The sequence below is a fragment of the Colletotrichum spaethianum genome, assembly GCF_022836535.1.
Source record: "Colletotrichum spaethianum MAFF 239500 DNA, contig11, whole genome shotgun sequence".
Taxonomy (NCBI): domain Eukaryota; kingdom Fungi; phylum Ascomycota; class Sordariomycetes; order Glomerellales; family Glomerellaceae; genus Colletotrichum; species Colletotrichum spaethianum.
Window position 1 is genome coordinate 466,774 of NW_026054781.1, and position 27,671 is coordinate 494,444.

The window sequence follows — 27,671 nt, forward strand, 5'->3', positions numbered from 1 at the left end:
AAGTGCAAGACAGATGAGTGAATGGGTTGCCGCCAAAATGAGAGCTGTCGGAATCGATGTTACACTCAAGAATCTTGGCGAGCAAAAGGGTACTAATCTCCAGCTTCCGCCCTTAGTACTCGGACGATATGGAAAAGACCCAGAAAAACCAACAGTTCTCGTATACTGTCATTATGATGTTCAACCTGCCTCGATTGAAGACGGTTGGAAATATGATCCATTCGTAATGACAGTCGAGGAAAGTGACAGGCTCTGCGGTCGCGGCACTTCAGATGACAAGGGTCCTCTGGTTGGATGGATCAACATGATAGAGGCTTTCCAAAAAGTTGACATGGAAGTGCCAGCGAATTTGGTTTTTTGTTTCGAGGGAATGGAAGAACACGGGTCATTCGGCCTCCGAGAGGCTTTGGAGGACGAGGCAGACAAGTATTTCTCTGACATCGATGTTGTCTGCATCGCCGACGTCGTTTGGGTCAGCGACGAGCAAATCAGCATCCCGCAAGGGTTGAGAGGAATCATCTTCTATTTGGTCACCATCACGGGCGCGAAGCAGGATGCTCACAGCGGCGGCTTTGGTGGCCAGATCTCCGAGCCAATGGTCGATATGGTGAACATTATGTCTTCGTTGGTGGACCCGAATGGGAAGATTTTGATACCTGGAATCTACGACAACGTCCAACCAGTCACAGAGAAGGAGCACGAGAGCTATAAGAAACTGAATATCTCTGAAGACTCCCTTTACGGTGGCACTGGAGGAAGGAGCCTTCACGATAATCAGGCTGATGCCTTGATCGCTCGGTCAGCTACAGCTCCACGATTTATTTACCATGCTCATTGAACTTACACGTAACAGATGGAAGAAGCCTTCTCTTAGTCTACACCGGATTGAGAACGCCTTACCAGGTGCTGGAGCTGTCACCTCGATTCCTGCCAAGCTAGTAGGCAAGTTCAGCATTCGAACTGTGCCCTTCATGAAGGCGGAAGAAATCGATCATATTGTACGGAAGTACATTCATGACCGTTTTAATAGCCTCGGAAGCAAGAATGATATTGAGATTGAAGCGCACCCGAATGACTGGTTCTACGAGGATGCCAGTCATTGGAATTATCAAGCTGCAATTCAGGCAACCCGGAACGTCTGGGGTGTTGAGCCAGCAATGACGTGTGAGGGCGGAAGGTAAGTGCAGATTTTCACTGTTGAAGACCACGACTTTACAGCTAACATCATTCTAGTATACCTATCGCCCTAGACTTCAAGAAGATCCTAAAGAAGAACGTTTTGTTGCTTCCTGTCGGTCGTCCTACGGATGGACACCACAGTACTAATGAAAAGCTGGACAAGAGCAACTAGTGAGTGACTCTTCTGTGTCTCAGCTTCAAATTATGTGGCTAACGTTGTAAAAAAGCATCAACGCCATCAAACTTTATGGATCTTATCTAAAGGAGGCAGGGTCTTTGTGGCGTGAAAGTAAACAGAAGATGTAAATGATCATCTCAAGGTTCCGAAACTTACTATCATTAGTATTCTTGTAGTGATTATCTAAGGAGCAGAACAGAACATGGGCAAAGTACACTCCCGAGTTGATGCAGTCTAGTTTATGGAGGACACAGACGAGTAGATTACCATCTCCAACTATTGCAAACCCCAACTTTTCTAACGATGGGAACGTGAACTTCTGGATTGTAGGGCATTTACTCTAATTTTGATTGCCAGAATGTTCATGATTCGCACTTGTCACTTGGTCACTCCATGCTGTATTTGCTCATCAGAAGCTTTCTTCATGCAGACGTGACAAACAGTCCCCGCCACTTTCTGTACTGCTTCTACAAGGACGGTTTCATGATGCTGTCTTTATTATTCATGCTGATGATTTCCCCACAAAATCAATCTGCATAAAGACCATCAATACAGCCGTATACCTGAGTAAGAGGGAGTCTGGTCAGTAGACGTTTTTAAATCATATACGAATCATACATACGCTGCCGTCGCTGCCAAAGTATCAAATGGCTTTGCAATGGTGACTGTCGATACAAGGGCAAGGAACAGTGCGACAAATGCACTAATGACACCAAGCCGTTCAAGTTCTCCAGAAACAAAGACCAAGATCCACAATGGTGCTACCAACATCAAGAAACCAGCTACAATAACGATAGCTGTGATGAACTTTTCGATCTTGCGGTCGTTATAGTATCGAGTCAACTCTGGATCGTAGAAATCTCCGCTCTAATCACTGCCTTCCAGCCCTGGAGAACCCAGATTGAGAGACCTATACTCACAGGCCGTATGCTGAATAGCGGACTGAGGTCAAAACCGGAGACTCGCTCTAGTGCTCGCCGCAGTGGGCTTTTGGTTTTGGGGACTATCGAAATCAGATCGTCCTTCTGGTCGACGAATGAGGACTCCGACTGGTCAATAGCTCCCGGGTTGGCGAAGAACCAGTTCTCAATATTTTCAACATCTCTTCTCTGAGCCTTGGGCAGGCTAGACAGTTGCGAGCACCTCAAAACATGCTCATCTATCGTTATTAAATTGACGTTCTGCAAGTAATATTTGAAATGATTGGATTCTTTACCATAGTCTTGCAGGGCTTTATGGAGCTCACAAAGTATTTTTGCCCGTCGCTTAATTGGCTCTTCCCTGAAAGAACCATTGTTGAAATCTGGCCCAGCACCGTCACTGCACTGTCGGTCAATACGGTCTAATTCTTCTTCCAACCTGGCCACTGAATCTTGCAGCCAGAGAAGAAGCCGTGCATGAATGTGACCGAATCGACGGACAATGAGGAAGTCTTGGTCCGAAGCCAGTAAGCGGGAGAAGACATTATATCCTGAATATTTCCATGGTTTCAGTTGTCGCTCTTCTATCGTGGGTATAACCCAAGCCTCTTCTGGAGACCGGCTTGACCGAGGTGACTTTACCCCGTCAGTGAGTTGCGCCGTTTGAATGACGTCGATATGCATCAAGGATGGTGATGGCGACATTGAACTGGCATTTCAGTGTGTCAAATTGACGGGCTTTTGGGGTAGAGATGAAATTTGGGTCATGTACGTGGTGAGAACGAACGTTGAGGTCCAAGATTTGTTTGCAAAACACGGTCTTAGAGAAGCCCGAACATCGAAAATGTGCGATGATTTGTGCAAGTTCATTTGAGTTAGGTGAGATCCAGAGCTCATGACTTAAGACAGATTTGCTGTGCTGATGGCCTAATGCAGGGCTGCATGAGGCGGAGCTCGGCAATGGCATAAAGCTGAACATCGGCAGGCCTCCTATGTGGTGACCTTTCTGCTGACTGGTCGCTCTAGCTATGTATCGACACCGCCTCTCTGCTCACAGCCCCCCCCATTCTTCCGACACGAAAACCAGATCGGACAGCAAAGATACCGCCCTATTGGAGACTCAAATTATATATAACAACGCCAGCCGCACACTGCAGCATGTAGCTTACCTTCTCGGGGAATCAAAACATCACGACTGCAAACACTAGCCAATATGAGAGCAACAGCACCACGTCTCGGAGCCCGTATTCTACGGCCTGTCATGATGCCACCGCGTCCGTTACCACCCCCCCGACCGCCAGCATCAAGGCACGCAACCACAAGTGGGGCTACTCTCTTATCACACTGCGGTATCTCCTTCGGCACAACAAGAACAACTAAACAATCTCTCGCAATAAGTATTGGCCGCCACGCACGCTTATCACACGCATACACGCATGAGCACGACACTGTTTACTATGAACAACCTGCCAAAGTCCTCATGCGAAAAACTGGTCGTAAACTGATGAACTTCGAGTGGCCCTCTGCTTGGACTTTTGCGAATCCTGCACGTAAGCTGCCCTACCGGTTTGTGTATACTACAATGAACATCAATTAACGTCTGGCAGACGCAATCTACGATTGTAAAGTCTTTTCCAACTTGGTCGCTTGGCGTCTATCGTCCCAGTTCTCTGGAAGGAAACTTGATTGCAAGGTTGCATTGTTGAACCGTATGAGTTTCATCATGTAGTTAACTAAACATCCAACTGGATCAGCTCTTTTGCCTTTGGCCTATGGCGTTTGGTTACTTTACGGGTTCAAAACAATTTGTCGGTTTTCACTCTGAATACTCGCAATTTTGGCGACTTGAAGTACATAAAAGAGGCAGTATTCCTGCTGGGGTATCTTGTAGCCCATACGACTATTTTGGCTCAACGAATAACTAATTATTGGCCGCCAGCCTCAACGTCTATAGACAGACTCACAGGCTGTGTAAAAAAAGCGATTCCGCGACACCTACGATCGGACTTTTGGTCGACAGGGACAAGCATGAGCCCTGTGTTTGTTTGATCGTTATAGTAGCTAGCGGCACTTTGCGTGCCTTACGCTAAAAACATCCTTGGCTCGCGCAGGTGCGATGAAAAACTTGTGATAGATCTTATGCAAAGGTTAGCATCTTGATTTTCAAAAACATTACAACCGAAGCAACCCATTGCATTGTGAGGAGACTCTTGTTCATGTGTCTCAAAACCCAGAGCAAGGATGTTTCACGGCTGCGAATCAGCGAGCCCCATGCATTGGCGCCTATTCCAGGTGTCGCTGTTGGTGTTGGTGTTGTAATCGTACGTTGGGACGGCCGCTGCGGGAGGCCGACCATCACCAGCAAGGGGCCTGCAGTCATGGCATTATGGACGTAGTCAGTATAAAACCCCTGGTGTGTTCGTCCTCCAACGATAAGGTTTCAAGAAGTTTTGATTTTTTCGCTTCGAGCTCTGATATCATCTTTCTTCGAAATGGCCCACACTACGGAGGAGCGTCAGCAAGTCTATCGCATGTGCAGAGCGTTGTTCAGCGGCGATGGTGCGCAATTACGACAAAAGAAACGGGTCCGCAAGGTCCTCGTCAAGAACAAAAGTTCTCTTCAACCTCTTTTCGAAGGGATGGGCGAGGAGAAGCTTGTTATTATTGCCCAGTTTTTGTTGGAGAATCGGGTCTTTGAATCCGATCTTCAAGCCATGCTTATGTTTCCCGATCTCTTCCGTACCTCCCCGCGACGCGATGCACAGCGAGAGGCATCGGAAGCCGACGCAGCGAAATCAGTTGCAAATGCATTGGTGGATATGACTCATTCCGAGGACGAGGATCACGGGCTCGCCGCGGTCGTTGACCCTACGGAAGGTGACAAAAGACACCCAGTTGAACCTGGTCAGAACGATAAAGGTCCGTCAGAGTTATCCATACTTCTAGTGAAAAACTAATGAAGATTCAGCTGTCACAACACCACCATTCCTACTGCATCCCATCGTCCCGTCACTCTATCCGTCATACCTCACATACAGCACGCAGCATGCAATCTTGACGAACGCTCAGAAGGCCTTGGAAGAGTGCTGCTTCGACTTCGCAAGTCGATGGTTTCCAGATGCCATTCAACAAAAGGGCTGGGACTGCGCCTCAGCGGTTGAACTAACAAAATGGTCGAGTATATTCAACAAACAAATGTCAAGGCTTCCTTCGCACGCAATCGCTCCTCTTAGCGCACCCGTTACGGAGGTCCTGTTCTCAACCCATGAGTTGCGTCACACAGCCGTTCACAGGCTTCCCACGCCGGCTCGTGGGATCAGCCAAATGCTGAAAGCGGCCTTGAAGCTGGCAGAGACACTGCAAGACCATACCTGTGCTGTGCAACTGGACGAGCTGGCATCGCAGGTTGACAAGAAGATCAAGACAATGGAAATGACCAAGAATATACTGGAGGATCGTGCGATTACGCAGCTCGAGGCCATTCGCCGTCAGCGAGAAGAGCTCGATAAGCAGGAAAAGGGGCTGATTGAGGAAATGATGAAGGAAGATTGCGATCACAAAATGCTCATAGGTCGTCTTCTGGAAGCATCCGTAGAGGAAATCTTCGACAAAGAAAAATCTTATATTGTGGAAGCAGATGGGTCGGACGGTGCAGAGTTCGAGGAAGAAGTTGAGGTCCAAAAGCTCAACGGCTTCAAGGACACCATCGATGAAGCGGGCACTATCGCTGACGATGTTACTCACGAGCAGTTGGTCATTGAGCAATTCTACTTGTGAGTATGCAAGAAGCGAAAGGTTGGGACATCAGTCGAAGAGGATAATTCAAGTCTTGTGCGCAACACATTTCAAATTACTCAGATTGAGTAATAGGTCTATTTTTCTCCGAATTAAGATGCGAACTTTTGGGACGATAATCTACCCTAACCAAGCAAAACCACTCTTTCCTGCACCTACGTGGCATCCGAAGCTTACTATTCAGTTAAGTGACATACTTTCGCAAAAGTGTCTTCGTTTCACTGGACGCCTAGTCTTGTAGTCTGCCGCAATCCCGTCGCCGTGGCCGGAACCTCGATCGCAGTACTGACACCTGCTCGCCCAGAGGTAGCCGGAAGTCGTGCAAACCTGATAAAGGCATCCTTCTCCATCGACTTGGCTAGTCTCATCTTCTCGGCCTCTTCGGCCTTCATCGCTTCCTCTTCACTCGTGCTAGGATCTGTGTTGCATTGAGTGTCCATCTTGGGATCATCCCAGCGCAGGCCTTGCCGTCGATCCTTCTCTTTCTTGATGTTTTCCTTTAGCTCCGTAGTGGTGTCGAGTTGGACGGTGTACATTGGATTGCCGTTCTCACCCGACTTTGGTGCCATCCCACCAGGCTTGTAAAGTGGAATGGCTCTGCAAGCTGCCACCAAAGCGCAGTGAAACCTGTTGCTTCTCTGAGCACGGAGCTTGTCGTCAGACCAGTTGTTCCGATGATTAAAAGCCAACCGAAGCTCCATTTTGTTGAGTTCGTGGAGGTTGACCACGTTCAGGCCCAAACTATCCGGCACATAATCCCTCGAGTTTTCAGCGAGGAACTCCTCCAATAGTGTGCGAAGACGGACGATGTCCTTGAAGCTGGTGGTGAAATCCACAAGCATGGTGATGCCCTGACGATTGATGCCGGACCTTGAAAAGTTCTCAAGTCTCTTTTGCGACAGCCGATCGTTGGAGATTTGGAGGTCGCAGCCGTTATCGAGCCGTCGAAAGACAGTGTACAAGAGCGACTGTCGTTTGACAACGCATGTGGTGCTAGCAGTTGAGCCCATGTTGTAGACGCTTACCACGTCTCCGATGTCGTAAGGATGATCGAAGAAGACGAAAACGATTCCTACGAGGAGATGGTGAAACGTTCGGCCAACAGCAAACGAAAGACCAATGGCGAGACTCTGGAGGATTGCTTGGATCTGCTTGATGGCTGGCACATATGCGACCACTTGGAATGGATTAGTATGGCGTCTACGGAGGAACGTATCATGCATGACCTACTGATGAAAAACGTCATAACGGCGGCAAGAATTAGAAGGCAGAACCAGTCGAACGTGTTGATACAGTGGTCCATGTTGTTCATGTTGCGGTAGATATCGTGACGGGACTTACCGCCTTCGGTGACTATTCCAGTGAATTCTTCAATGCGGATATCAGGGCTGTTGTTTTCATTCAACGTCTTGAGAATCCGGGTTGCCTCGTCTTTGCGATGGGGGCCGAGAACTTCGATTATGTCATCGACCGTGAGGCCTGTTCTGTCTTTGGCAACAAGAGACAACCAAATGCGTCTTGCCAATGCCGCAGCCGAGACCGGGCTCGCCCAGCAACGCTCGATCACTGAGTAAGTACTTGCTGGACGTAACCAGTGGGCGTTGGGCTCGGCAGAAATGAAATTGCCAAAAAGGCTAGTCATTTTATATCCATCAATACCCAATCGAGCGAGGTAGCTAGAAACCCTGACTCGACCCGAGGGATTGGCCTCACCTTTGGCGTTGGCAATCACCATATCCTCCTTGGCAAAGAGCCCTCCGTGAGGTGGGTGCAGAAAGACTGAAGCGTCGTACAGTGTAATGAGGGCATTTTGTAGATCCTTGGTGCGGGTGAGTTTGACGTTGTTGCCTCGATAGTGATAATGGATCGCGATGTAGCATATCATGACCTTCTCCAACAAGTAGAAGCAGACCCAAAGAGTCAACTGTTGCAGAACATCGGCGACCACATCGTCCCAAGCAAATTCGTCTGGGGCTTTATTGATGTTGACAGCCAAAAGCGGGTTTTCGTTAATACACTATCAACCCAAACAAGCATTAGACTCGGACGCAATACAAAGCTTTTTCATACTTACAGCGGCAAAGAAGATGTATGTCACAATGGTGGTTCCAAGGAATGCAATTGGCCGTCGCATAAACTTCAAGACTCTCCAATATCTCTGATGGGCTGAGTTGGTATATCTAAGCTGGTTAGAAATGCTTACAGTGATGGATACTTGCCAGCTCAGCAACATACCTTGCAACAAATCTGAAGAGATAAGGAAGTCCCAGTCCGAGGAGATCGGAGCCAACAGCCCCTACCCAAGTGACTTCTAGCCACAGACAGATGTAGAACAAGAGGTCGTTGTGTTGCTTCGATGCAACGCTGCTGGCTATGTTGTCATCCTCGACGTCGGCATCATTACCCAAAGTGATGAGTGGTACGAGGAATGCCACGAAGATGACGATTACAACGGTCGCATACCGAAAAGCCCACCAAAACAGCGTCCGTCGATGGTGAGCCAAGATGATGGGTGGCATGTGTTGTGGAGAGTCATGTGGAGTGCCTTGATAGTCATTACGACTAGCGGCTTCCAGAGACCCTGGTACAGACTGATATGTTCTGGATTCCGCCCAACCTTTGACCATATAATCTTGGGTTGAGAATGGCTCAGTTTTCGAGGGCACGTATGGACTGTATGCCCCATTGTTTAGAGATTGAGAAGTCGAACCTAGAGGAGGGGGCTGAGTCAATGGCAAAATGGGCTCAGGCTGGTTGTCGGGGGCCTGCATTCGATAGGTCGGTGACATGCTGTCTCTAAAAGTCTGATCCATTATGTGTTCCTAACCGAAGAATTCATCAGCTGAGTAAATAAAGTGTTTGGGTGTGACCATCAAAATTGGAATATAGCTATGATCTTATGTCCTCGCCGTTGGGCCAAGCCTCAACTAAAGGTAAGCCTCAGGTTGAGGAGCTTCCCGCACTCATGTTTCGACACAAGCCACCAAATAAGACTCTGCTGGGGGAAATTCGTCTGCCCAGAAAATTGAGGCTTCAGGTTCAAGAACTACCACAGACGAAATGGATTTCAAGTTGTTGCCTACATAGTACGGTGATGAGAACTGAATCTATTGTCGCACGATCAAGCCTTGGAGCGATGCTACGCCGAAACTAGTCACTAGTGCTGATCCATCTACTCCCTCACGGAACCAATTCCAGGCGAAAAATCCGATTTCCGCTAAACGCCATGCATGTGCTCAAGACAGGCTGCTGTCGGTGGCGTAGGGCTGAAGGACGGGCTGGTCTCAGGCTGTGGAACGAAACGCCATATCGCATACCAAAGCGGTATCATACTTACCGATCTTCAAAAATGCAACGGCATTGACTCTCCTGTGCTAATCAAAGGTTTTTCAGATATTGAAAATTTTCATGCAATTTCTTGTCCTTAGAGTCCACTGAAACCCAAGTCTTCCTGAATTCGTTCTCAACTGGACATGATGACTCCTTGACCAACTCGCAGAGAAAACGTCGGATTCGGCGCTTTGTGCTTTTTGGCCAACCCTCAAGGATCTACGATTGGGAAACTGCAATGTTTATGCATTCATATTTTCGAACCAAATGTCCGCTCGTTTTAATGACATTTAGTGGTTGGTTCTCCTCAGATGCGTCCGCAACTTGTTTTCAGAGGCACCCAGCGTTGCAACGAATTGACCTGAATGCACTAAACTAACCAGGTGTGGAAAGTGGAAGGCTTGTTCGAACCCCCAATACTTTCTGCGTGCACTTTGGCTGCGTCAAACCATTCGTTCTCTTGAGGTTTTCCGAGACTGCTTTTATTGTCTGATGTTTCGGAAATGTTCATTATTTACTGGTTTCTTGCAGAATGTTGCTGTATCAGCAGAGTCTGCTTCACACCCAGTCCCCAGTAAATCATATTCAGCGAAAACCCTTGCGAAATTGACATTGCCGTTAACTACTGCGTCTAGATCAAATAACTGGTGTTTCATGCGACAAGATGGCCACACATTCTGGCCATGTGGTATACGCCTTATGGTGGGGCCAGCTGTCAAGGAAAAGGCGTGTCAAACGTCAAGACCGTGAACCGACGCAGACCGATACCACCGCGCCGGCCGGAGTGAGCGACTCGGAGCGCCGACCCCACACTGTCCCGAAATCAAGGTTCGTACGGTGATCTCCGTAGCCAATCAACGGCGGGCTGCAGCGAGATGCAATGATCAAATGTCAGCGGAATCCGACCGGACCTTGAACCCCGAGTCTTATCTCTCACCATTCACTTCCGTTGTTTGCGGGTAGAAGGATTAAAAGCAACAGTGATGCTACGGAGTTGCGGACACCAAAGTTGCATCGTGTCTTGCAACAATATACTGAGTTGAAGCGGCACCAATCCACGGCCTAGTTGCACGTTAGCGGATGTGATGTGGGACGGTCAGTATCGGCCCCACTGTTGCCACCCACCCCGGCCATCGAATTTTTTTTCTTTCCCGTTCAAGAGGATGACAAAAGGCGTGGGGCGAGCACGCAACAGGCGCTTGCTGGTTCCTTCAATGGCTCGCTGCTCTGCTGCCGCCGCCGCCGTTGTTGCTGTTCCATTTTTGACAGAACATCCAATCCTGTCTGTGCCTGTCTACCAGCAACCTCCGCTCAGAAGAAAATCATGACGACCATGCCAGAGGAACAGCCGTTGCTTGTGGAAGACCCTCTCTGCGAGGAGGACCTCTCCAAACATTTGCTTGACTTTGATCCCAGCGGCGACCCTGAGAACCCAGAGAGTGGCCGACACCCTTCAAGTGGACTATTGTTGGTCTGCTGGCCCTCACGGCTTTCACTGTGTACGTCGATCATCCTCATTGGAATCTCATGAGCAAACCCCCAGCTAACCCACTTACAGAACTTTCACATGTATCTCGGTAGTGCCGGTCGCCGCGCACATCATTGAGGATTTGGACCCGAGTGAAGGCCCAAACTCCCCCGCGAGCGCCTTGCTCGTCACCATTTGGGAGCTGGGCGAGGCCGCGGGACCTCTCCTCATCGCGCCCCTGTCTGAGATTTACGGCCGCTACCCCGTCATGAACGCCGCCAACATCCTTTTCATCACGGCTACCGTCCTCGCCGCCCTCAGCACGAGTACCCCGCTCCTCATCAGCGCCCGCTGCCTTACCGGTCTCGCCGTTGCCTCCAATGTACTGAATCCGGCCATCATCGGTGACATGTTCGTCCCGGACAACCGTGGCTCCGCCATGAGCATGGTCTCGCTCGCTCCCCTCATCGGCGGCGCTGTCGGTCCGATGATTAGCGGCACCATTGCACAGACGCTGGGATGGAGGCAGGTTCTGTGGATGAGCGCTGGTTTGGCTACCGTGTGCGAGCTGCTGTTCCTCACTTGCTTCAGGGAGACGTACAAGATGACTATCCTGAGACGCCGCGCGGCGAATCAGGCCGACGAACATGGGGCGCCGCTGCACCCGGCGGGTGTCGACGACCACAAAAGCATGCTGAAGCTCTGGGAGTCTATTAAACGACCTTTCCTGGTGTTGTTCAGATCCAACGTTCTGATGGGGCTTTCGTTCTTTGGCTGCATCACGTTCGCCTACTTCTATGTCATGTCCATCAGTTTGCCCGTCATTCTCCAGGAGGTGTACGGTTTCTCGCCCGCGCTCACCGGTCTTTCGTTCATGTCCTTTAGTAAGTTTTCAATGTGCAAAACATGTCAGGCTTGGCGACGAGTCGATGACTAACAAAGCCTAGGCGTTGGTTCCTTCATCAGTGTTCTGGTCAGCAATTTCAGTCTGGACAGGATCTACGTAAAGCTTCGCGGTAACGACCCTGTAGGACGCCCCGAGTACCGCCTCCCACTGGTTATCGTTGGAGCCTTTACCCTGCCTCTTTCCATCACCGCATATGGCTGGATCGCCCAGTTGCATCTCCCCGTCGGCTTCCTACTGCTGTCGGTAGCAATGCTCGGCTTTACCCTTTTGATGGCCTCCTTGCCGCTTTCAGCCTATGTGGTCGACGCCGCTGGTGTGTATTCCGCTTCCGCGATGACCGGGGTTATCGTGACGCGATGCCTTGCCGGCACCTTCCTGCCCTTGGCCAGCGGGCCCATGGTGCAGACATTCGGCTACGGCTGGGGGTTCACGATGCTCGGTGCCTTTAGCATTTGTCTGGCGCCCATCCCGGTGCTTGTTATGAGATACGGCCACGTCTGGCGCCAAAAGTCTGAGTATACGAGAGATGCCTGAGACTTTACGAGTTCATGACTTCATGAAAACCATCATTGAGCGTTAATGGAGACCGGAAAAGCTAATCATTTAGTGTCATGAGTATAGATCACAGGGTTATTAATCCTTTGGTTCACCAGCGGCGTCATCCACTGGCAGTAGTTAATTGTATTGTAGATAGAATGCAGCAGCGTGTTTGCCAGGCATGTATCCAATGCAAGTGCGTAAAAGATTCTAAGTGATACTCAAGTCGGCATTGGCAACCTCATAGGCTTCATGAACCGCGTCATACCCAAGTATTGAATGGCAATACCAATGCCACACTTCGTAGGATGATTTGTTCTCAATATCAAAAGCTGCCAACTTGGCATCCCGAGCTTCTTGCTCCGGTCCATCTGGTACATGGAACCATTTCCGCAGAGGCTCCGTATGACCCTCGCCAAGTAGCGCATCAGATGCCCGCGTTCCTCGGACCACTCCGTATTTTTCAAGCACGGTGGGAACCAACTTCTTGAGCTCAGTTTCTCCCATATACTTGTCCCCTAATTGTACCTCCGAGTGATCCGGCCTCATTGCTTTCTCTTCCACATATTTACCTTGCACTTGTTCATTCGCCAGGCCGAGTAGTTTAGCTAGAAAGATACCGTCTTCCATGGCCATGGCTGCTCCTTGTACTTGGTACGGGAGGTTTGAGTGGCAGGCATCTCCAAGGAGAGCAAAACAGTCCTACTATCGGTGAGTTTCTCTGATGGAAAGGTAGTAGAATGGAGTTCGGTATACTCTGCTTCCTGAGTCCACCCTTGGGGGTGTACGGATCTTCCACTTTTGAACTTGCAGTACCGAAGACATGATCTTTCTCAGTCTATGGACCGTCAGCACCCGTATAACCAAAACTAAGTACCAATTTTCTCAGTTTTTGTTCCCTTTGAAGCTAACCATATTGTGGAAGGTTGCAGCCAAAGACAAACAGACTTACGTCTCATCCCAACCGGCGTAGCAGTCTCTCATCTCTGCCACATCACTTCCCGTGTGTGGGTGCTCGTGTTCCTGGTAGTTTTGCCGGATCAAAATGAGATTGATCTGTCGCCCTCCTCTGACAGGGTAGAAAATAGTGTGTTGATTGGGGCCCAGCCACATCACAACCCGGTTCTGCGCGCAGAGATCATTGATCTGAGGGTCACCCAGAGCCATGAGTTGCTCGACTGGGAACACCGCCCTATAAGCGACATCGCCAGTCTCAATCAGAGGCGAAGGCTTCCCACTGAGTTGAGCGCGGCATACGGATTGAGGACCTGCTCATGTCAGGAACGCCCCTTCTCGTGACCCATCATTAGAGCAAGCTTACCATCAGCCCCGACAATGAGATCTCCAGAAATCTCATCGCCGTCTTCCATGTACACTGTGTTGTTATCGAAATCAATTCTCTCGACTTCCATGTTCAAGTTAAGGCTCACGCCCAGCTCTTGACATGTCCGCCACAACACGTTATGGAAATCGGCTCTATGGGCGACCATCCAAGGATCGCCGTATACTGCCCGACACTGTGCCTCGGTAATTTCGCACAGCTTCTTGCCGTCCTCATATCTGCGGAGCTCAACCCCATCAACCGTGACTGCTACCTTGCGTAGCCTGTCCAGAAACCCCAACTGCCGTGCAACTTTCGTGCCGTTGGGTGGTACCTGGATGCCCGCACCCATCTACAACGAGAAGTCAGACATGGTGTGCATTTCGTAGACCATGAATCAAAGCATTGCGATAATCTTGTTAAGCCTACCGGAACGATTCTGCTGGCACTCTCGAGAACCACAACCTCGAAACCCTCTTTTCGACAAGCGATGGCGCAAGTCAGGCCTCCGATGCCCGCACCCACAATGATGACTTTCAAGTTTGAACGAGTGTCCATGGTGGGGTTGGCTGAATGTGAATGAGGGGGATTAGGAACATGAGGTATGAGGGAAATGGTTCAAAGCATTGGAGCTACAAGCCGCCTTCCTGAGGTGCATCATGCAAGATATCCTGGTTCGCATCCACGCTACCCCGCGGTAGGCGAACCCCACCAAACCATGCCAGGCCGGTCAGCACAGAAAACTGCTCTGTGCATTATTTGGTGGCTCCAGTCACAGGTTGTGCCACTTGATTATTGGCTAAATAATGAACATTGGTCTAGCAGTGCTCGAAGCTATATCAAACGTTGTTTTGGGGGATTTTCGTATTCGGACCTGGGGTACTTTCTTGTGTGCATCACTACCAGCGATATGATCATTACCGCAGCAGAGGCCTGTTTGGTTTAAGTAAGGTAGACTCGAGAAATTTGGAGAGTGGGACTTCGACTTCATCATCGAAACACCACGATCATACACACCTGCTTCGACTGCATGATCATTGCATAAGTCACAAGCACATATTTGCATATTCGAGATTGTGTATTTTGTATGAATTGGCTTTCAAAAGCATCTACTTTCCAACCGCTGCAATCTGTAAGCAGGTTTCGACTATCATCTAATGCGCTCCGTTTCAGCGTCCCAGTAGTCCCACCGACACTATTGTTTGCCATTCCCTTCGAATGTGGCTGGGTGTCATTCATAAACATGATACTATCAATGAATTAGACGCATTACTCACACTGGCTGGGAACAAACATGAGGTTGACGCTCGGAAAATACATGCTTGTGCAATTTTGCCTGATAGTGTTTTGTAGTACTCGGAAGGGGTAATAAAAACGCAACAAACAATTTGCTTCTGCAAGGGGGCCAAACTGGGTATTGCAAACATAATGCGAGCCACGCAACAGCCTTTTGCATCTTTCCAAGCCTGCATCAGTCCATTCGTTGACACAAAGAAAGGATGGTTTATTGTAAATGGACTGCATGAACAGTGTTTCAAGACGTCCAAAACTCGATATCGTGCAAAGTGGGTTTTACTCCAAGGTATATTTCGTTTGCGATAAACGAGCAATGAGCATCTCTTGAGGAGTCTAGAGTTGCATTAGTATTTGGCAATCGACTCGTCTTTCAATCAAATCTGTGTAACTCTCAATTTCAGAAGACGTAGGCGCAGCGGCACATGTCTTGACTTCATTGCTTCATAAAATGATAAATTGTGACAACTTGCCACTTGACTACGCAGATTCCCAGTGGATTGAATATAACAACAAATATCTTTACAAAGTCTTACTTTTAGGATGCTTTTTCATGACTAAAGAAAATCTCTTGTCACTCAGCTCATCAGCCTTACTTTCTTTGCAGCTTCTCGTACTAGCCCACCTCTCGGTAAAGATAAAGCTGTGCTTGGGTCTTTCTCAACATGAACAAGCTGTTGCTCATCCTATTGCTTTCCATCGAGGCCTTTGCGAATTTCTTGCCTTTCGCAGATACAAAACATCAAACAGACCAACTTCGACATGCCCCCGTTTCGAAAACACCACTACCTGGAGTCGAGGACCCCAGACATCGTGCCGAAATGGAGTTGGTTCTTGCAGCATGTCAGAAACTACCCAATGGTCAGATGCCACGACTGTAGGCCACAAGAAAGCCCGAGCCAAGCATCTGAGTTAACTAACTTAGTTGGATAGACAAATATACAGACTAGAAACACCTTATCAACTCCAGCTCTTACGAAACGTGCAACCACGTCGAGGGCAGGCAGCACTCTTGGCATCCCCAGTGGTAGAACCAACAATACTAAAGCTGTTTCTGAAGTTGAATCGATTCAAACTACCTCTCTATCAACATCGCTGCCGGCGGTCTTGTCGACAACCTTGCCAACGACTGTATTGAAAAACTTGTCGTCAATTTCGGTATCAGCATCATTAGCAACTCCTTCGATGTCGACGTTGAAACCCTCGTCAACATCCCCGCTCATTGGTTCCTTGGGACAATCCTCGTCATCGTCGTCAATGACATATAGCATTACTGCCTCGTCTATCGATGACAGAACTCTTCTGATAGTCACCAGCGGTATTACCAACGTCCCAACGAGTTTGAGCACTCTCACTTCAAATTCAACACCCAAAACGTCTGTGGGCTCAAGTGGTTCTCTCACTACGACTGATCCACCATACGTGGTCTGGACTACCCTGCCGTCAGGGGCAAACTTTCTGACCCTCGAAAGTGTTACTTATACCTCTCCAAGGTACATCACGACCACTTCTCCAGGAAGTGACCAGTCTACAATCGTCCCAAGTAAGTTTCAACCGAATCCCCTCAACGATTATGCTAATGAAAAACTGAATTCAGTCATCATTCCCTTTTCTGGTCCCCCAAAGATTTGTTTCGGCTGTTATATCCACTTCCCGCCAAATATCAAGATCGACGTTCCAGAATTTTGCATTCAGCTTTTCGGGTTGAAGATTGGCAAATGTCCATCTAAGGAAGAAGAGAACAAGGATGAAAAAGAGGAAAATGGAGATAGCAACGACGACGACAACAACAATGACAACAAACCCACCCCCGAGCCCCAAAAATCCAAAACTTCGAAGAATTCGAAGAAGCAATCGACAACAACCTCGACCTCTTCATCGTCTTGCACTGTGACCATCACTGCCACTCAAAGAAGCGTATTTTGCTCTGTGGTACCAAGTAAGAAAGGGTCTCTGAGGAGTTAAGTTAGAACATTGCTGGTTTGAGTTCTTTTGTACAGGTAAAAGTGCCAGCACGGTCTGTTCAACCAGCGCCTACACAACGGCCACCGTATGCAGCCTTCTAGGCTCAGTGATGACTGTGACAGCAACCCAGACTCCGACGCCAATCATCCCGCTATGTGCCCCTGGGAAGTGCGGAGGTCGGTTCTGTTCTACAAAGAACAAGAGGCTCGAGATTCCTGTTACCCAGGATCTTGAAAAACGTGGAGACCCTGCCGTTGGAAAGTGACCCGACCCTAGCGACCACCGAACCCAAGAAGAGTTCATTTATAGTCAACTCGACGAAATGTTTGGAGGCACTGTGTCAGAGCCAAGATACAAACCAAAACTTGTTGACCATCACCTTGGTGGAGGCATAAGTGCCGAATGGATCACCTTCAAAAGCAACGTCGAAGCAGTCGGGCTCGAAGGGCTATATGGCTGTACCTCCATCATTCTGGTTTCTCGCCGTGGCGCGTGGGTGAGCCACATCTGGCAAACTGTTTTTGAGAATCTTCATCCTGAAATCGACCAGTGGGAGACGCTGATTCAGAACGAGATGCCTTATGGACTTCCTCGCAGCGACCCATATTACGAGAAGTACGAATATGGCCTCAAGGACATGAAAGATAAGCCAGAGTTTGGCGAAGCGGGAGTTATGTTCGATGACGATTCTGTTGTCGATCAAACACCTGCAAGCTTGAACATGCGAGCTTTCATTGTCACACCACGAAAATTGCAGAGTCTTAGCCCATATAGGGACGCAAACAACCAGGCCATTCCACACGAGATTCTGAATGACATCAATTACCAGCAGGGTACAGTCAGATATCCAGACAAGATTGTTAGATTGAAGAGAGTTTTGGCAGATGAATTCGGTAACATACCCATGGAGGTGGTGGACTACAACCCAGTTGTCCCAAAACTGGAACATATGGGGACGTGGGTGAGCGAGAGGATGGTGACCGACGACTACGGAAACGTGTTTGAACTTGAAGATTACATTAAATATCAGCAGATGGCAACCGTCAGGGTAAAGATTCTTCTCCAATACCAGCCCGCAATGACTTGCGGAGACATGGCCGAGTGGCGGTTGTGGATTGAGGGACAACCAGTCGGCAGCCGAACGGACAGATGGGCGCCAACGCAGAACCAGGTGTTCTCATCGCCTGGGAACAACCAGGAGCTTACGCGAAGGCAGGGGCAGGTTTGCAAGCTTCCTATCAGAAGCAAAGTCCAACCATCAGGATCTCCTACGTCCGTAGGAGGTCTAGCCTCTTCTCCTGTTTCCCAAACTCACAACAACAGGTCTACTACACAAGCAAATCCAAACCCTTCCTTATCCAGCAGCCATACGATGTCCTCATTGCAGACCATCGAATCAGTCACCGTCACGCTTTCGTCAACATCTGCTTCGGAAAGATCCATCTCTTCCAGAAGCGGTTCATCTCTCTCTGCAATCTATACGAACACCACATCTCTGCAGGCATCAACGATTATCTCCACCACGGCGTCTAGAACATCTTTTCAAACAACGACGCCATCCATCACAAGAGCTTCCTCGTCTCCGAAAGAAGTGATAAGAACCACAACGATTTTCAGCAAGCCACCTGCAGCAAAGCCATCCAGTTCACCCCCCTCAAAGGCTGTTGGCATCTACTATGTAGAGACGATCACACCCGATGATGACGGGAAGTCCGCCTACCAAGGTGCATGGCTGATGTTAGCTGTGAAGGCGGACGACGCGACTTTTGATCCTTGCGGCCAGCAGCCGAAGGGATGGAAGTTCCTCGAAAAGCACCTGTCGCTCGATAGCGATCCATGGCCTCCCACCATAGAGACGGCAGAGTTTCCTTTCGACCGGAAACACTGCAGATACAAAGGAGAAAATGGACCCGGAGCTTGGGGAAAGCTCTCTTGCGAAGGCGTACCTGAATTCACCTGTGAAAGGGATCCGCGAGCGGACAAGAAGCTCAAGTGTGGAAGAAGTCTTAATGTGGAACAGACATTCTTGCCCCGAATATTGTGCAAATTTCCTGCAACTGGCAGCCCGAGCCTTGAGGATAGGCTGAAGGAAGTGGTGGGTAGCCCCGGCAAGTTACAAGACTAATGGTCCTTTGATATCCAATCGATGTTAAGTTTGAGAGAGATTCAGGAGATTAGTTGGTTCATACCGAAGGTTTATGCCGTAATAGTTTACGATCGACAATTCCAGATAACTATCTAAACAATGAGATCGAAATACGTTTTCTAGACAACGCACGGGGATTGATTCACCGTGCAGGCTGATCATGACTTCCGGCTATTCGCAGCATGTGCAGGGGTAGCCTTCATGGTTTCCAGTCCATATGCACCATGAGTGGCCATTGCAGCCCTTGCTTTTTGGACTAATTGACAAGTAAATTGTCAAGCTAATCATTCCATCTTACAAACTTGGCGTAGATTCTCGTGTTGACCGTATCACACCCGGATGAACTCCCACAGAGTTGTGCTATGGCTTCGTCTAGCCAGACCGATTCCGTCCTCTGCAACGCATAGCACCATCAACGTTTCCGACCACAGCGGCGATAGGAGTTGGTAGCCCCCTTCAGGGTGCTGCCGCGGCGTCCACAACTCCCATCCACGCATCTCAAGCCTGGTGCGGATGTTGGTGTCGCTATCGTGGCCGATGTATCGTCCCGATCTCGGATTCTGAAAGCCAAAGTACCCGTTCCTCTCGACGCAATGCCATAGTGTGCTTGGGTGGCGGTCGCCCTTGAGATCCAAGAGCACCGGCTTGTCGTCCACAATGGTGATTGCCCGGCAGGTGGTTTTCTCGATGATGTGGAAAGTGTTACCTGGCCACGGGATGTCACCATGCCCATCTCCCAGGGTTTCGTCTGCAGCTGCTGTGGCTGGAGGAGTGGATACAGGGGGCGAAGTTGCCGAGGAAGACTCGGACATGGAGTCTTCCTGATCGTTCTCAGCGGCCGTAGTGGAATCTTCCGGTAGTTCAGTGCGATCGTTGCTTCCCTCCCCTTTTTTGCTTAAGAGCGATGAGTAAGACAACAAACTTTGCATTGTGTAGGTGTAGGCTGTAGTGAGAGACGTTGAAAGCACGTTGTCGATCTCCGGACATGCAATTGATGATTGTGATGCAATGTGGGTTTGAGGGGTTCGGCTTTATTGGTCATGGCCACCCAGCGCACGTGTACCTACACCACACATATGCTCAAGTATCTTAGCTCCCTTTTTGCCTCTCGCAAGTGCGATTGTGACCTGTCTTAGTGGCATGGCTGTATTTTAAACCCGTTTGAGCAAATCTCTCGTTCATTAAGAGCCCTGGCATGCTTGCCTCTGTATCACACGCATAAGGCGAATAGTTAGTTTAATAACACGCGATCAAGTCTCCAAACTATGTGCTTATGCTTTGTTTCCCTCCAACTCCTTGCGGAAATAAACTCTCTCATACCCATCGTCTGTCTTCCTTTCCGTTTCGGTGAAACCCATTTTAGGATACAAAACGAGGTTTTCGAACATTTTTACATTGGTGTAAAGTTGTAGATTTGTGCATTGGTATGCTCCTGCGACGTCCTCCGCACATCTCATTAGAACCCGTCCATAGCCACGTCCCTGAGCCGCCGGGGCTACGACTAGGTTGTTTATGTGCAATGCTTCCGCCACGGGATCACGTCGCAAGATGATGGCGCCGACTACTTGAGTACTCTTGTCGTTCCGAAGTACGTAAACCAGCTGCGTTTTGATGAGTTCGTTGTAGTTAACTTTCATGGGAGCTGGTTCCTTGCCGATGCGGTCGATGTACTTGGAGTATGCTGCTCTGATCATGGTCTGTATCGCTGGAACATCGTCGAAATTAGCTCTTGAAAGAGAATGACCCTCGATTGAAGATGTTGGTTCGAAAGTTTGTTCCGCCATTTTGGCTCATCCAGAAAGTAAGAATACTTGATTCTAGTTGAGTATGACTCTTCCATGTACAATCGACTTGAAGAACCAGGCACGTAGGCTTGGATAAGTACTGTACCTACCACGATAGCAGGCCTCTATTATGGGCCAATGACGAGGTAGCTCCGCATCTCCGATAGTGGAGAGCTCCCCGACCTGGTGCCACCGAAGCTGCCGATAAGATAAGGGGCCGTCGACAAGAACAGACGGAATTTCCGAAAAGCCGCCGACCGAAAAATTTCGACTGTTCGTCACTCCATCGCATACACGTCCGCCACGGCCGCAAAGCTGATCCCCGAATCGCGTCAAGAAACCTCCTTCATCGCCGGAATCCCACGACCGCTGCCACCTCGACTGCACGTCCACCACGAACATCAAAGGTGCCGTATCGAATCGCACGAGGACCTCCATTGTCAAATACCCGATAAACACAACCCGACACATTCGCCATGGATCACACGCGCGACCCCTGCCCTTGGGTTATCCTCAATGGTAGGTGTCACCTTTGATGCGGACCGCTCTACGACTGCAAGCTAACGTGAGGGATAGACTTTGGTGGTGCGTTCGCCATGGGCGCGATCGGTGGCACGATCTGGCACGGAATCAAAGGCTACAGGAACAGCCCGTACGGCGAGCGCCGCATTGGTGCCATCTCGGCCATCAAGATGCGCGCTCCCGTTCTTGGCGGCAACTTCGGAGTCTGGGGTGGTTTGTTCTCAACGTTCGACTGTGCCGTTAAGGGAGTTCGCCAAAAGGAGGATCCTTGGAACAGCGTAAGCTTCCCCGTAGGAGTTTTGTTGGTTTGACGATGTTCTGACGATAAGACTAGATCACAGCCGGTTTCTTCACCGGAGGAGCTCTGGCTATTCGCGGTGGATACAAGGTTCGTACGAATCAGATTCCACTCCGTAGTGTGTCGACTGACCAAGAAAACTAGGCCGCCCGCAACGGTGCCATTGGCTGCGCGCTCCTGCTCGCCGTCATCGAAGGAGTTGGTATTGGTTTCCAGAAGATGTTTGCAGGAAGCACGAAGCTGGAGGTGAGTTTGGCCGAAGGAACGCCCACCTTCGAAGGATAATACGCTGACAATACCATTCTAGATGCCTCAGCCGCCGCCTTCGGACGAGAGAGCCTTGGCTTAAACGAACCGATCGCGTCTCTTAATATTCCATTTACCGAAAAGCGGCATCCAGCGGCCGCCTACGAAACAAAACCACACCACCCCTCTCTACTCATCCAGCTCGACGGCTCCCTTCCGCGAGGCCCCGATTCACTCTGTTTTCACTACCGAAATCGAACGACGCCGTTCTTTTAATCTGCATATGGCAAGGGCGGGAAGAGGCGTTCCATGTACTATAAAAGTTTTCCAGTTACCGGGGACTGGGGACACGGAGGGAGGGCATTATCGTTTCTCTCCCAAAGGATGATTAGACGTTGGAGACGAGCTAAGGCGTGCGGAGACGACATATGTCTGGGCAGATTCAAGGGGCAGGAATCGAAGCTTGACATGACCAGGATTTGGATCCGAGGAACAGGACGGCATCCCCCCTTATGTTTGATAGGAGTACTGAATCTGTGGGATAGAGATGTTCTAAAATTGTACCACCACCTCGCCATCTACTCTTGTTTCTCGAATATTGAGTTCAGCCGGATCCCAATTATCTCGAACACTGAACTCCATGTCTAGGTCTAGCAGCGCGCGCTCACCACTTCTCGCAAAACTCTCCGACATCAACGCCCTCCACATCCCCCCTGTAAATCTTGGCATATGCCTTGCCGTCGTCGTCGATCCACGCCCTGTACATGCCGTTGCAGTTGAAATCCTGCAGGATGGCTGACCTCACACCCACCACGCCGCCCTCCTCGTCCTTCGCGACCGCAATCTCGATCCCGATGATGCCACCCTCGCCCTCGCCAGTGACCCGCCACCGGTCCCCGGCGCTCTTCTGAAGTTCTCCGCCCGGCCCGGAAACGAAGGACACGGCATCGGCTCCGGAAAGCGGCTTCCACCGCGCCACCGCGCCGACTGTCCGGCCCGCCGCGACGCGCATGAACGAGTCCCCGTTTCCAGTTCCCGAAGCCGCAATCGCACGGGTAGTCTTTACTCCTTTACCGAACCCAGCCGGCAAAGGGGAGTAAGTCCTCAAGGAAGGAAGGCAATCCGCCATCAGCCCCTTCAGACTCTCCGACAACATCACCATCCCCTCGCCACCCCACACCCCCTTGCCGAAAGCACCCGTCGGGTCCCCATCCTCAACCCACTCCTCCGCCCAAAACCCGGTTCCGACGACGGGCGTATCCCCGATCCGACCCGTCAACTTGTTGGTCAACCCGCCCGTGCTCGTCGCCGCACACACGACCCCGTCCTCGTCCAGTGCCACGGCGCCCACGGTCCCCTGCGGCAGAAACTCCTCCTCGCTCCACGTGCTCAGCCCGGTCCCCTTCTTCTCCCGCTCCAGCGCGCGGATATGCTCATCCCACCGCTTCTGCGTGAAGAAGTACCCCTCATCCACAATCTCCAACCCGTACTTCTTCGCCAGCGTCTCCGCCGTTTCGCCGTGAAGCAGCGTGTGTCCCTGCGCGCTCGGCGCATCAACGCCCTGCGTGGACACCGAGGGGTGGCTGCTCTCCGGGTTGCCCCCTAGGTCCTCCTCCCCGTGCTCGAGTATCGCCTTGGCGAGCAGGATCGGGTTCCTCACATGCCGCAGCCCGGTGACGCCGACCCCGCGCTTCTTGAACCCGCGCGAGACCATGACCGACGCCTCGAGCTCGTTGATGCCGTCCCGCGTGAAGACGGCGCCGTGCCCGCTGTTGAAGAGCGGGTTGTTTTCCAGCAGCGTCACAGCGTGCACAGCCGTGTCCAGGGCGGAGGGGAGCTTGGCGGTGGATGAGAGCGGGGCTGTTTGGTAGGCGCTCGTCTTGCTGATCTGTGTCCGATGTTAACCTGCACGTTCTTCGGTACGGCGGAGTTGGTATGAGGTGGGCATGATACTCACAATCGTCAGCAGGGCGCGGCGGTACGCTTCGTACTCGGGCGGCGCGAGGTTCGACGGCTTGATGTTGCCGGCGCCGCCATGAATGATGAGACGCGGCTTCACCCTGAAGGCGGCCGGAGACTGGCGCTTGTACTCCATTGCGATTGTCGCGATTAGTGTATTTAGCAACTTGTTTGTCAAAAGTCAATTCAATTCTCAACCGCCTGATGGAAAGAAAAAGGATGTAGGGAGGTGTGAAGCTCGTCCCGGTCTTCGCATCGGCGTCGGAGGTTGACGAGGTATGTTGCTAATGATAAGATAAGCTCCGAGGGCCGAATCGGGAAGCTGGACGGCGTGGCCTTCGGTATCAGCGTGCCGATGTTCGGATCACGCCTGACGGAGGCCTGGTGAGGTGACATTTCGGACGAGTCAGTCAAGCTGCGCTGAATCCTAAGAGCCCAACAAAGCACAGCGAGATAGAGAATTTTGTCTAGTAATGTTCTGATTTTGGGGTATCCATCTACTTTTGGTACAGATACTCAATGTGCCATTTTGTTATTTTGTCCTCGCCCCCGAAACGCCGAAATCACCTGCTTTAATACTAATGCATCCACTTTACAAACGGGCGAACAACGACCCGATAATCTCCCTGCTCTTCAGCAAATTCAACACTCTTAACCGCTCATTATCCAAATGAGCCGAGTCGCTCGACTGTCCGCAGGGAAGGTGCGCAGCAGGGGCACTGAACTCCTTCTCAAGGAATCGAATCGCCGGGATGGAACCGCCCTCGCGAATGTACAGCGGCTTCCGAGGCTTCTTTTCCTTTGATTCTGCTGTCCCCTCGGCATCATCATCGACGGCATCTTTGCCCTCGACTACAGAAGACCAAGCCTGCACGATAGACTCCTCCAGCGTCTGGAAGATGGCGTTGGTAGGGTCGCCCAGCCAGGGCTCGGCTTTGTTGTCCACCTTGATGCTAAGCGAGTTCTTTGACTCGAGCGTCGCGAACTCGTTCTCGAGATACGAATTCAGGGCTGAGATGACGTCGTTGACCTCCTGACCCGGCACCAGACGCAAGCTGATATTAGCACTCGCGTGGCTGCTGACCAGGCTGCCGTCCGGTCCCGAGACCTTGTATCGGTGAATCGTCAGGTTCGGTTCTCTCCAGCGGGCCATCAACGCGGCCTTGAGCTTATCGGCGGGTCCCTTTTCTGGGTTCTGCCGCATGAGCGTTGACGCGATATCGTCGTAGCGCGTCTCCTCTTCAGCCGTGACTGGGAGGACGTTATCGTAAAATCCGGGAATGAGAACCTTGTTGCCAGGGCCCTTGAGTTTGGATAGCGTAGAGGTGAGATCGGATAGAGGCTCATCGTTCATGTAAGAGCCATCTACACCGGAGTGCTGGTCGGGCAGATGGGAGTCTACACAGACGGTGGCGTGCAGAACACCGCGCAGGCCGTAAGTGAGACACGGGACCTCGTCGTCGAGCCAGTAACTGTTGGCAATAAGAATGTAGTCAACGTCTCCAATCAGGTCCTTGTTCTTGCGAACGATCTCCCTGAACCCGCGAGAAGCTGACTCCTCCTCGCCTTCAATCAGAAAGATGATGTCGTTGGCGAGCCTTTTCGCCTGTAGTAGATCCGTCACCGCATATAAAGCGGCCATGATCGGGCCTTTGTTATCACTGACACCTCTGCCGTACAAGTAACCATTGATGCCCTTCATCTGGAAGGGATCGGTTTCCCACTTCCCCTTCTTCGTGTCGGCAGGCACAACGTCGTAATGGCCGTAGAAGAGAATCTTCTTCCGCTTTTCGGCCGGTTCCAGTGTGCCGTCGAACTTGGCTAGAACGACTGGGTTGTGAGGGCTGCTTTCCGTGCTCAGCATCTCGACGTGGCCACCGAGTCTCTTGAACAATGATCCGAGGAACGTCGCGCCTCGTCGGCAATCTTCAGCGAACTCGGGGCGTGACGATACAGTCCGATAGGAAACAAACTCTCCAAGAGTTTTGATCATAACGTCGTCGGCTTCTTCCACCTCCTTCTGCTCCTCGTAGGATGAGCAATCAATGTGCCAGATGGCAACATCATCGTCATTGGCACCAGTGATATAGTATTGCCTGTTATTGTAGGTTGTCACGGCTGATGATAGGACCTTGCCCTCGTGGGCCTTCCAGCGTGCGACACACTGATACTTTTGGCTAACATTAGCAGCCTGTTTGTCTTGGTATTTTCCATAGTGAGCAGTTGTGTGTTTCTAAAGGTCGTTAGCAAGCGACGATGGAGACGGATCGGGCAGCTTACACTCGCGGAGCCTGATCGCGAGGCACTCAAAAGGTAACCCCAGCCCATTTGCAGGGTCATCACGTCTCCTCTATGGCCCTTGATCACCCTCAACTTCGACTTTGTGTCCAGGTCCCATAGCTCGATAACCCCCTGGAGCTTGCCGGCGTACAAGAACGATCCGTCAATGGCAAGAGACATGACGGATTCTGCATCATCGGCACCAAGGGACATAAGCTCTTGCAGGCCCGGCTCACGGTCATTCTCCGCCGCCTGGTCGTCTCCCTCGGCACCCAGCTTCCACAGCTTGATAGTGCCGTCACCTCCGCCAGAAATAAGCACTTCCTCTTCGGGCTCCACGAGAACCGTCGGCCCTTTGGCCATGAGCATCGAGTAGACGTAGCCGTAGTGTGCAAACATCTGCAAAGCTCCTGGGTGTATCTCTACCACCTTCTCGGACCGTGGGATCAGACTCCATCTCTCGTCGTTGCGGCGCGGCGTCGATGTTCCTCCCACCGCCCTCGAGTCAAAGAATCGGTGATTGCGTCGGTCGGGATGCTGCGAGGAGTCGTGGGTCACGCGGTTGTTCGGATCTGTGAGGCTGACCCATTGAATCGAGGTGTTCTGCGCACCAACATAGACCGTCTCGTGCTGGGCGCTGTACGCCACCGAGAAGATGTCGCCAACGTCGTAGGTGCTGTAGATCTCGTACAGCCGCTTCATCGTCTTCGGGCACCAGACATTGATGATCGGATCGCCCGCACTCGAGAACAGCATGGAGCCGTCGGGGGTCAGGAACAGGCTCAGCACACTCCGCTTGTGGGCCTGGACGATGCGCTCCTGGTGGAAGGTGGCCAGCGACCATACGACGATCTCGCCATCCTGGGTGCCGGCGTATATGCGTTCGTTCTCGGCGCTGACGGCGAGGGCAAGGACGGAGCTGTCGTGCTTGAGGTTGTGCAGGAGTTCGGGGGCGACCTGGGGGCAGTCGTCCGTGTCGCTCAGGTTCGTGGACAGGTCCGAGGCCGCCATCGCCGACGGCATTGTGTCTTCTGTTGCGTGGGAGGCGGACTTGTCAGTTGTGACTCTGAGCGAGAGAATGCTACGGCAACGGCTGCACCAGACAGAGACGAGGAATAGGCCGGTTAAGGTAAATTTGAATTCGAATCGGCTGAGACAATGGAAAGGGGACAAGCATCTGGCTGTGACGCATTTCCAGCAGAGACAGTCCAGCGATGGGTGTGCGGTATCGCAACAGAAAATGGCAAATGACGAAATTCGCTAAGGGAGTCACTCCGCCCAACAGGACACTGGGCCTCACAACTCCCAGGCGGGGATCCCCCGGAGCAGCCAGAGGGGACCGTCTCCAGACTTCTGGGTTTGGGGTGGATCGCCTTTGCGGTTCCCTGGGCTCTAGCTCCCGGCTTTACCAGGTCCACTGCTATATTTCCAGGGGCTTTCAGGGACCAGTGTGACACTTGCAATTGGGTAGTCACTTTGGGTAGGCGTTGTCTCGTGACACTTTTCTCTTTTCCAATTTTTTGTTGCCCAGTCCGGGACACTT

General features: G+C 51.0%; 11 protein-coding genes across 11 annotated transcripts; 5 read left to right on the top strand and 6 right to left on the bottom strand.

Moving 5' to 3' along the window:
• Window positions 1-37: 37 nt before the first annotated feature.
• ColSpa_05053 (Cys-Gly metallodipeptidase DUG1) lies at window positions 38-1,351 on the top strand (the record flags this gene model as incomplete). Its single annotated transcript, XM_049271265.1, has 3 exons — window positions 38-798; window positions 854-1,177; window positions 1,234-1,351. The coding sequence occupies 3 exons, from the start codon at window positions 38-40 to the stop codon at window positions 1,349-1,351; spliced, it is 1,203 nt and encodes a 400-aa protein (XP_049127222.1).
• A 3,418-nt stretch (window positions 1,352-4,769) lies between these two features.
• On the top strand, window positions 4,770-6,054 carry ColSpa_05054 (uncharacterized protein; the record flags this gene model as incomplete). Its single annotated transcript, XM_049271266.1, has 2 exons — window positions 4,770-5,196; window positions 5,240-6,054. 2 exons carry the CDS (start codon window positions 4,770-4,772, stop codon window positions 6,052-6,054), a joined length of 1,242 nt encoding a protein of 413 aa, XP_049127223.1.
• A 236-nt stretch (window positions 6,055-6,290) lies between these two features.
• ColSpa_05055 (mechanosensitive ion channel protein Msy1) lies at window positions 6,291-8,591 on the bottom strand (the record flags this gene model as incomplete). Its single annotated transcript, XM_049271267.1, has 4 exons — window positions 6,291-7,249; window positions 7,303-8,089; window positions 8,147-8,252; window positions 8,308-8,591. The coding sequence occupies 4 exons, from the start codon at window positions 8,589-8,591 to the stop codon at window positions 6,291-6,293; spliced, it is 2,136 nt and encodes a 711-aa protein (XP_049127224.1).
• A 2,135-nt stretch (window positions 8,592-10,726) lies between these two features.
• On the top strand, window positions 10,727-12,311 carry ColSpa_05056 (efflux pump radE; the record flags this gene model as incomplete). Its single annotated transcript, XM_049271268.1, has 3 exons — window positions 10,727-10,869; window positions 10,961-11,754; window positions 11,818-12,311. The coding sequence occupies 3 exons, from the start codon at window positions 10,727-10,729 to the stop codon at window positions 12,309-12,311; spliced, it is 1,431 nt and encodes a 476-aa protein (XP_049127225.1).
• Window positions 12,312-13,262: 951 nt separating this feature from the next.
• ColSpa_05057 (FAD-dependent monooxygenase OpS4) lies at window positions 13,263-14,193 on the bottom strand (the record flags this gene model as incomplete). Its single annotated transcript, XM_049271269.1, has 3 exons — window positions 13,263-13,582; window positions 13,636-13,987; window positions 14,065-14,193. 3 exons carry the CDS (start codon window positions 14,191-14,193, stop codon window positions 13,263-13,265), a joined length of 801 nt encoding a protein of 266 aa, XP_049127226.1.
• A 1,805-nt stretch (window positions 14,194-15,998) lies between these two features.
• Window positions 15,999-16,199, bottom strand: ColSpa_05058 (uncharacterized protein; the record flags this gene model as incomplete). The annotated part of the gene is made up of 1 exon (XM_049271270.1): window positions 15,999-16,199. One exon carries the CDS (start codon window positions 16,197-16,199, stop codon window positions 15,999-16,001), a length of 201 nt encoding a protein of 66 aa, XP_049127227.1.
• Window positions 16,200-17,215: 1,016 nt separating this feature from the next.
• ColSpa_05059 (uncharacterized protein) lies at window positions 17,216-18,426 on the top strand (the record flags this gene model as incomplete). The annotated part of the gene is made up of 2 exons (XM_049271271.1): window positions 17,216-18,115; window positions 18,217-18,426. The coding sequence occupies 2 exons, from the start codon at window positions 17,216-17,218 to the stop codon at window positions 18,424-18,426; spliced, it is 1,110 nt and encodes a 369-aa protein (XP_049127228.1).
• Window positions 18,427-19,368: 942 nt separating this feature from the next.
• Window positions 19,369-19,851, bottom strand: ColSpa_05060 (uncharacterized protein; the record flags this gene model as incomplete). The annotated part of the gene is made up of 1 exon (XM_049271272.1): window positions 19,369-19,851. One exon carries the CDS (start codon window positions 19,849-19,851, stop codon window positions 19,369-19,371), a length of 483 nt encoding a protein of 160 aa, XP_049127229.1.
• Window positions 19,852-21,299: 1,448 nt separating this feature from the next.
• ColSpa_05061 (mitochondrial import inner membrane translocase subunit tim17) lies at window positions 21,300-21,928 on the top strand (the record flags this gene model as incomplete). The annotated part of the gene is made up of 4 exons (XM_049271273.1): window positions 21,300-21,342; window positions 21,400-21,623; window positions 21,680-21,733; window positions 21,788-21,928. The coding sequence occupies 4 exons, from the start codon at window positions 21,300-21,302 to the stop codon at window positions 21,926-21,928; spliced, it is 462 nt and encodes a 153-aa protein (XP_049127230.1).
• Window positions 21,929-22,553: 625 nt separating this feature from the next.
• Window positions 22,554-23,984, bottom strand: ColSpa_05062 (putative isoaspartyl peptidase/L-asparaginase 3; the record flags this gene model as incomplete). The annotated part of the gene is made up of 2 exons (XM_049271274.1): window positions 22,554-23,777; window positions 23,847-23,984. The coding sequence occupies 2 exons, from the start codon at window positions 23,982-23,984 to the stop codon at window positions 22,554-22,556; spliced, it is 1,362 nt and encodes a 453-aa protein (XP_049127231.1).
• A 456-nt stretch (window positions 23,985-24,440) lies between these two features.
• On the bottom strand, window positions 24,441-27,151 carry ColSpa_05063 (putative dihydrofolate synthetase; the record flags this gene model as incomplete). Its single annotated transcript, XM_049271275.1, has 2 exons — window positions 24,441-26,081; window positions 26,129-27,151. The coding sequence occupies 2 exons, from the start codon at window positions 27,149-27,151 to the stop codon at window positions 24,441-24,443; spliced, it is 2,664 nt and encodes an 887-aa protein (XP_049127232.1).
• Between the last annotated feature and the right edge of the window lie 520 nt (window positions 27,152-27,671).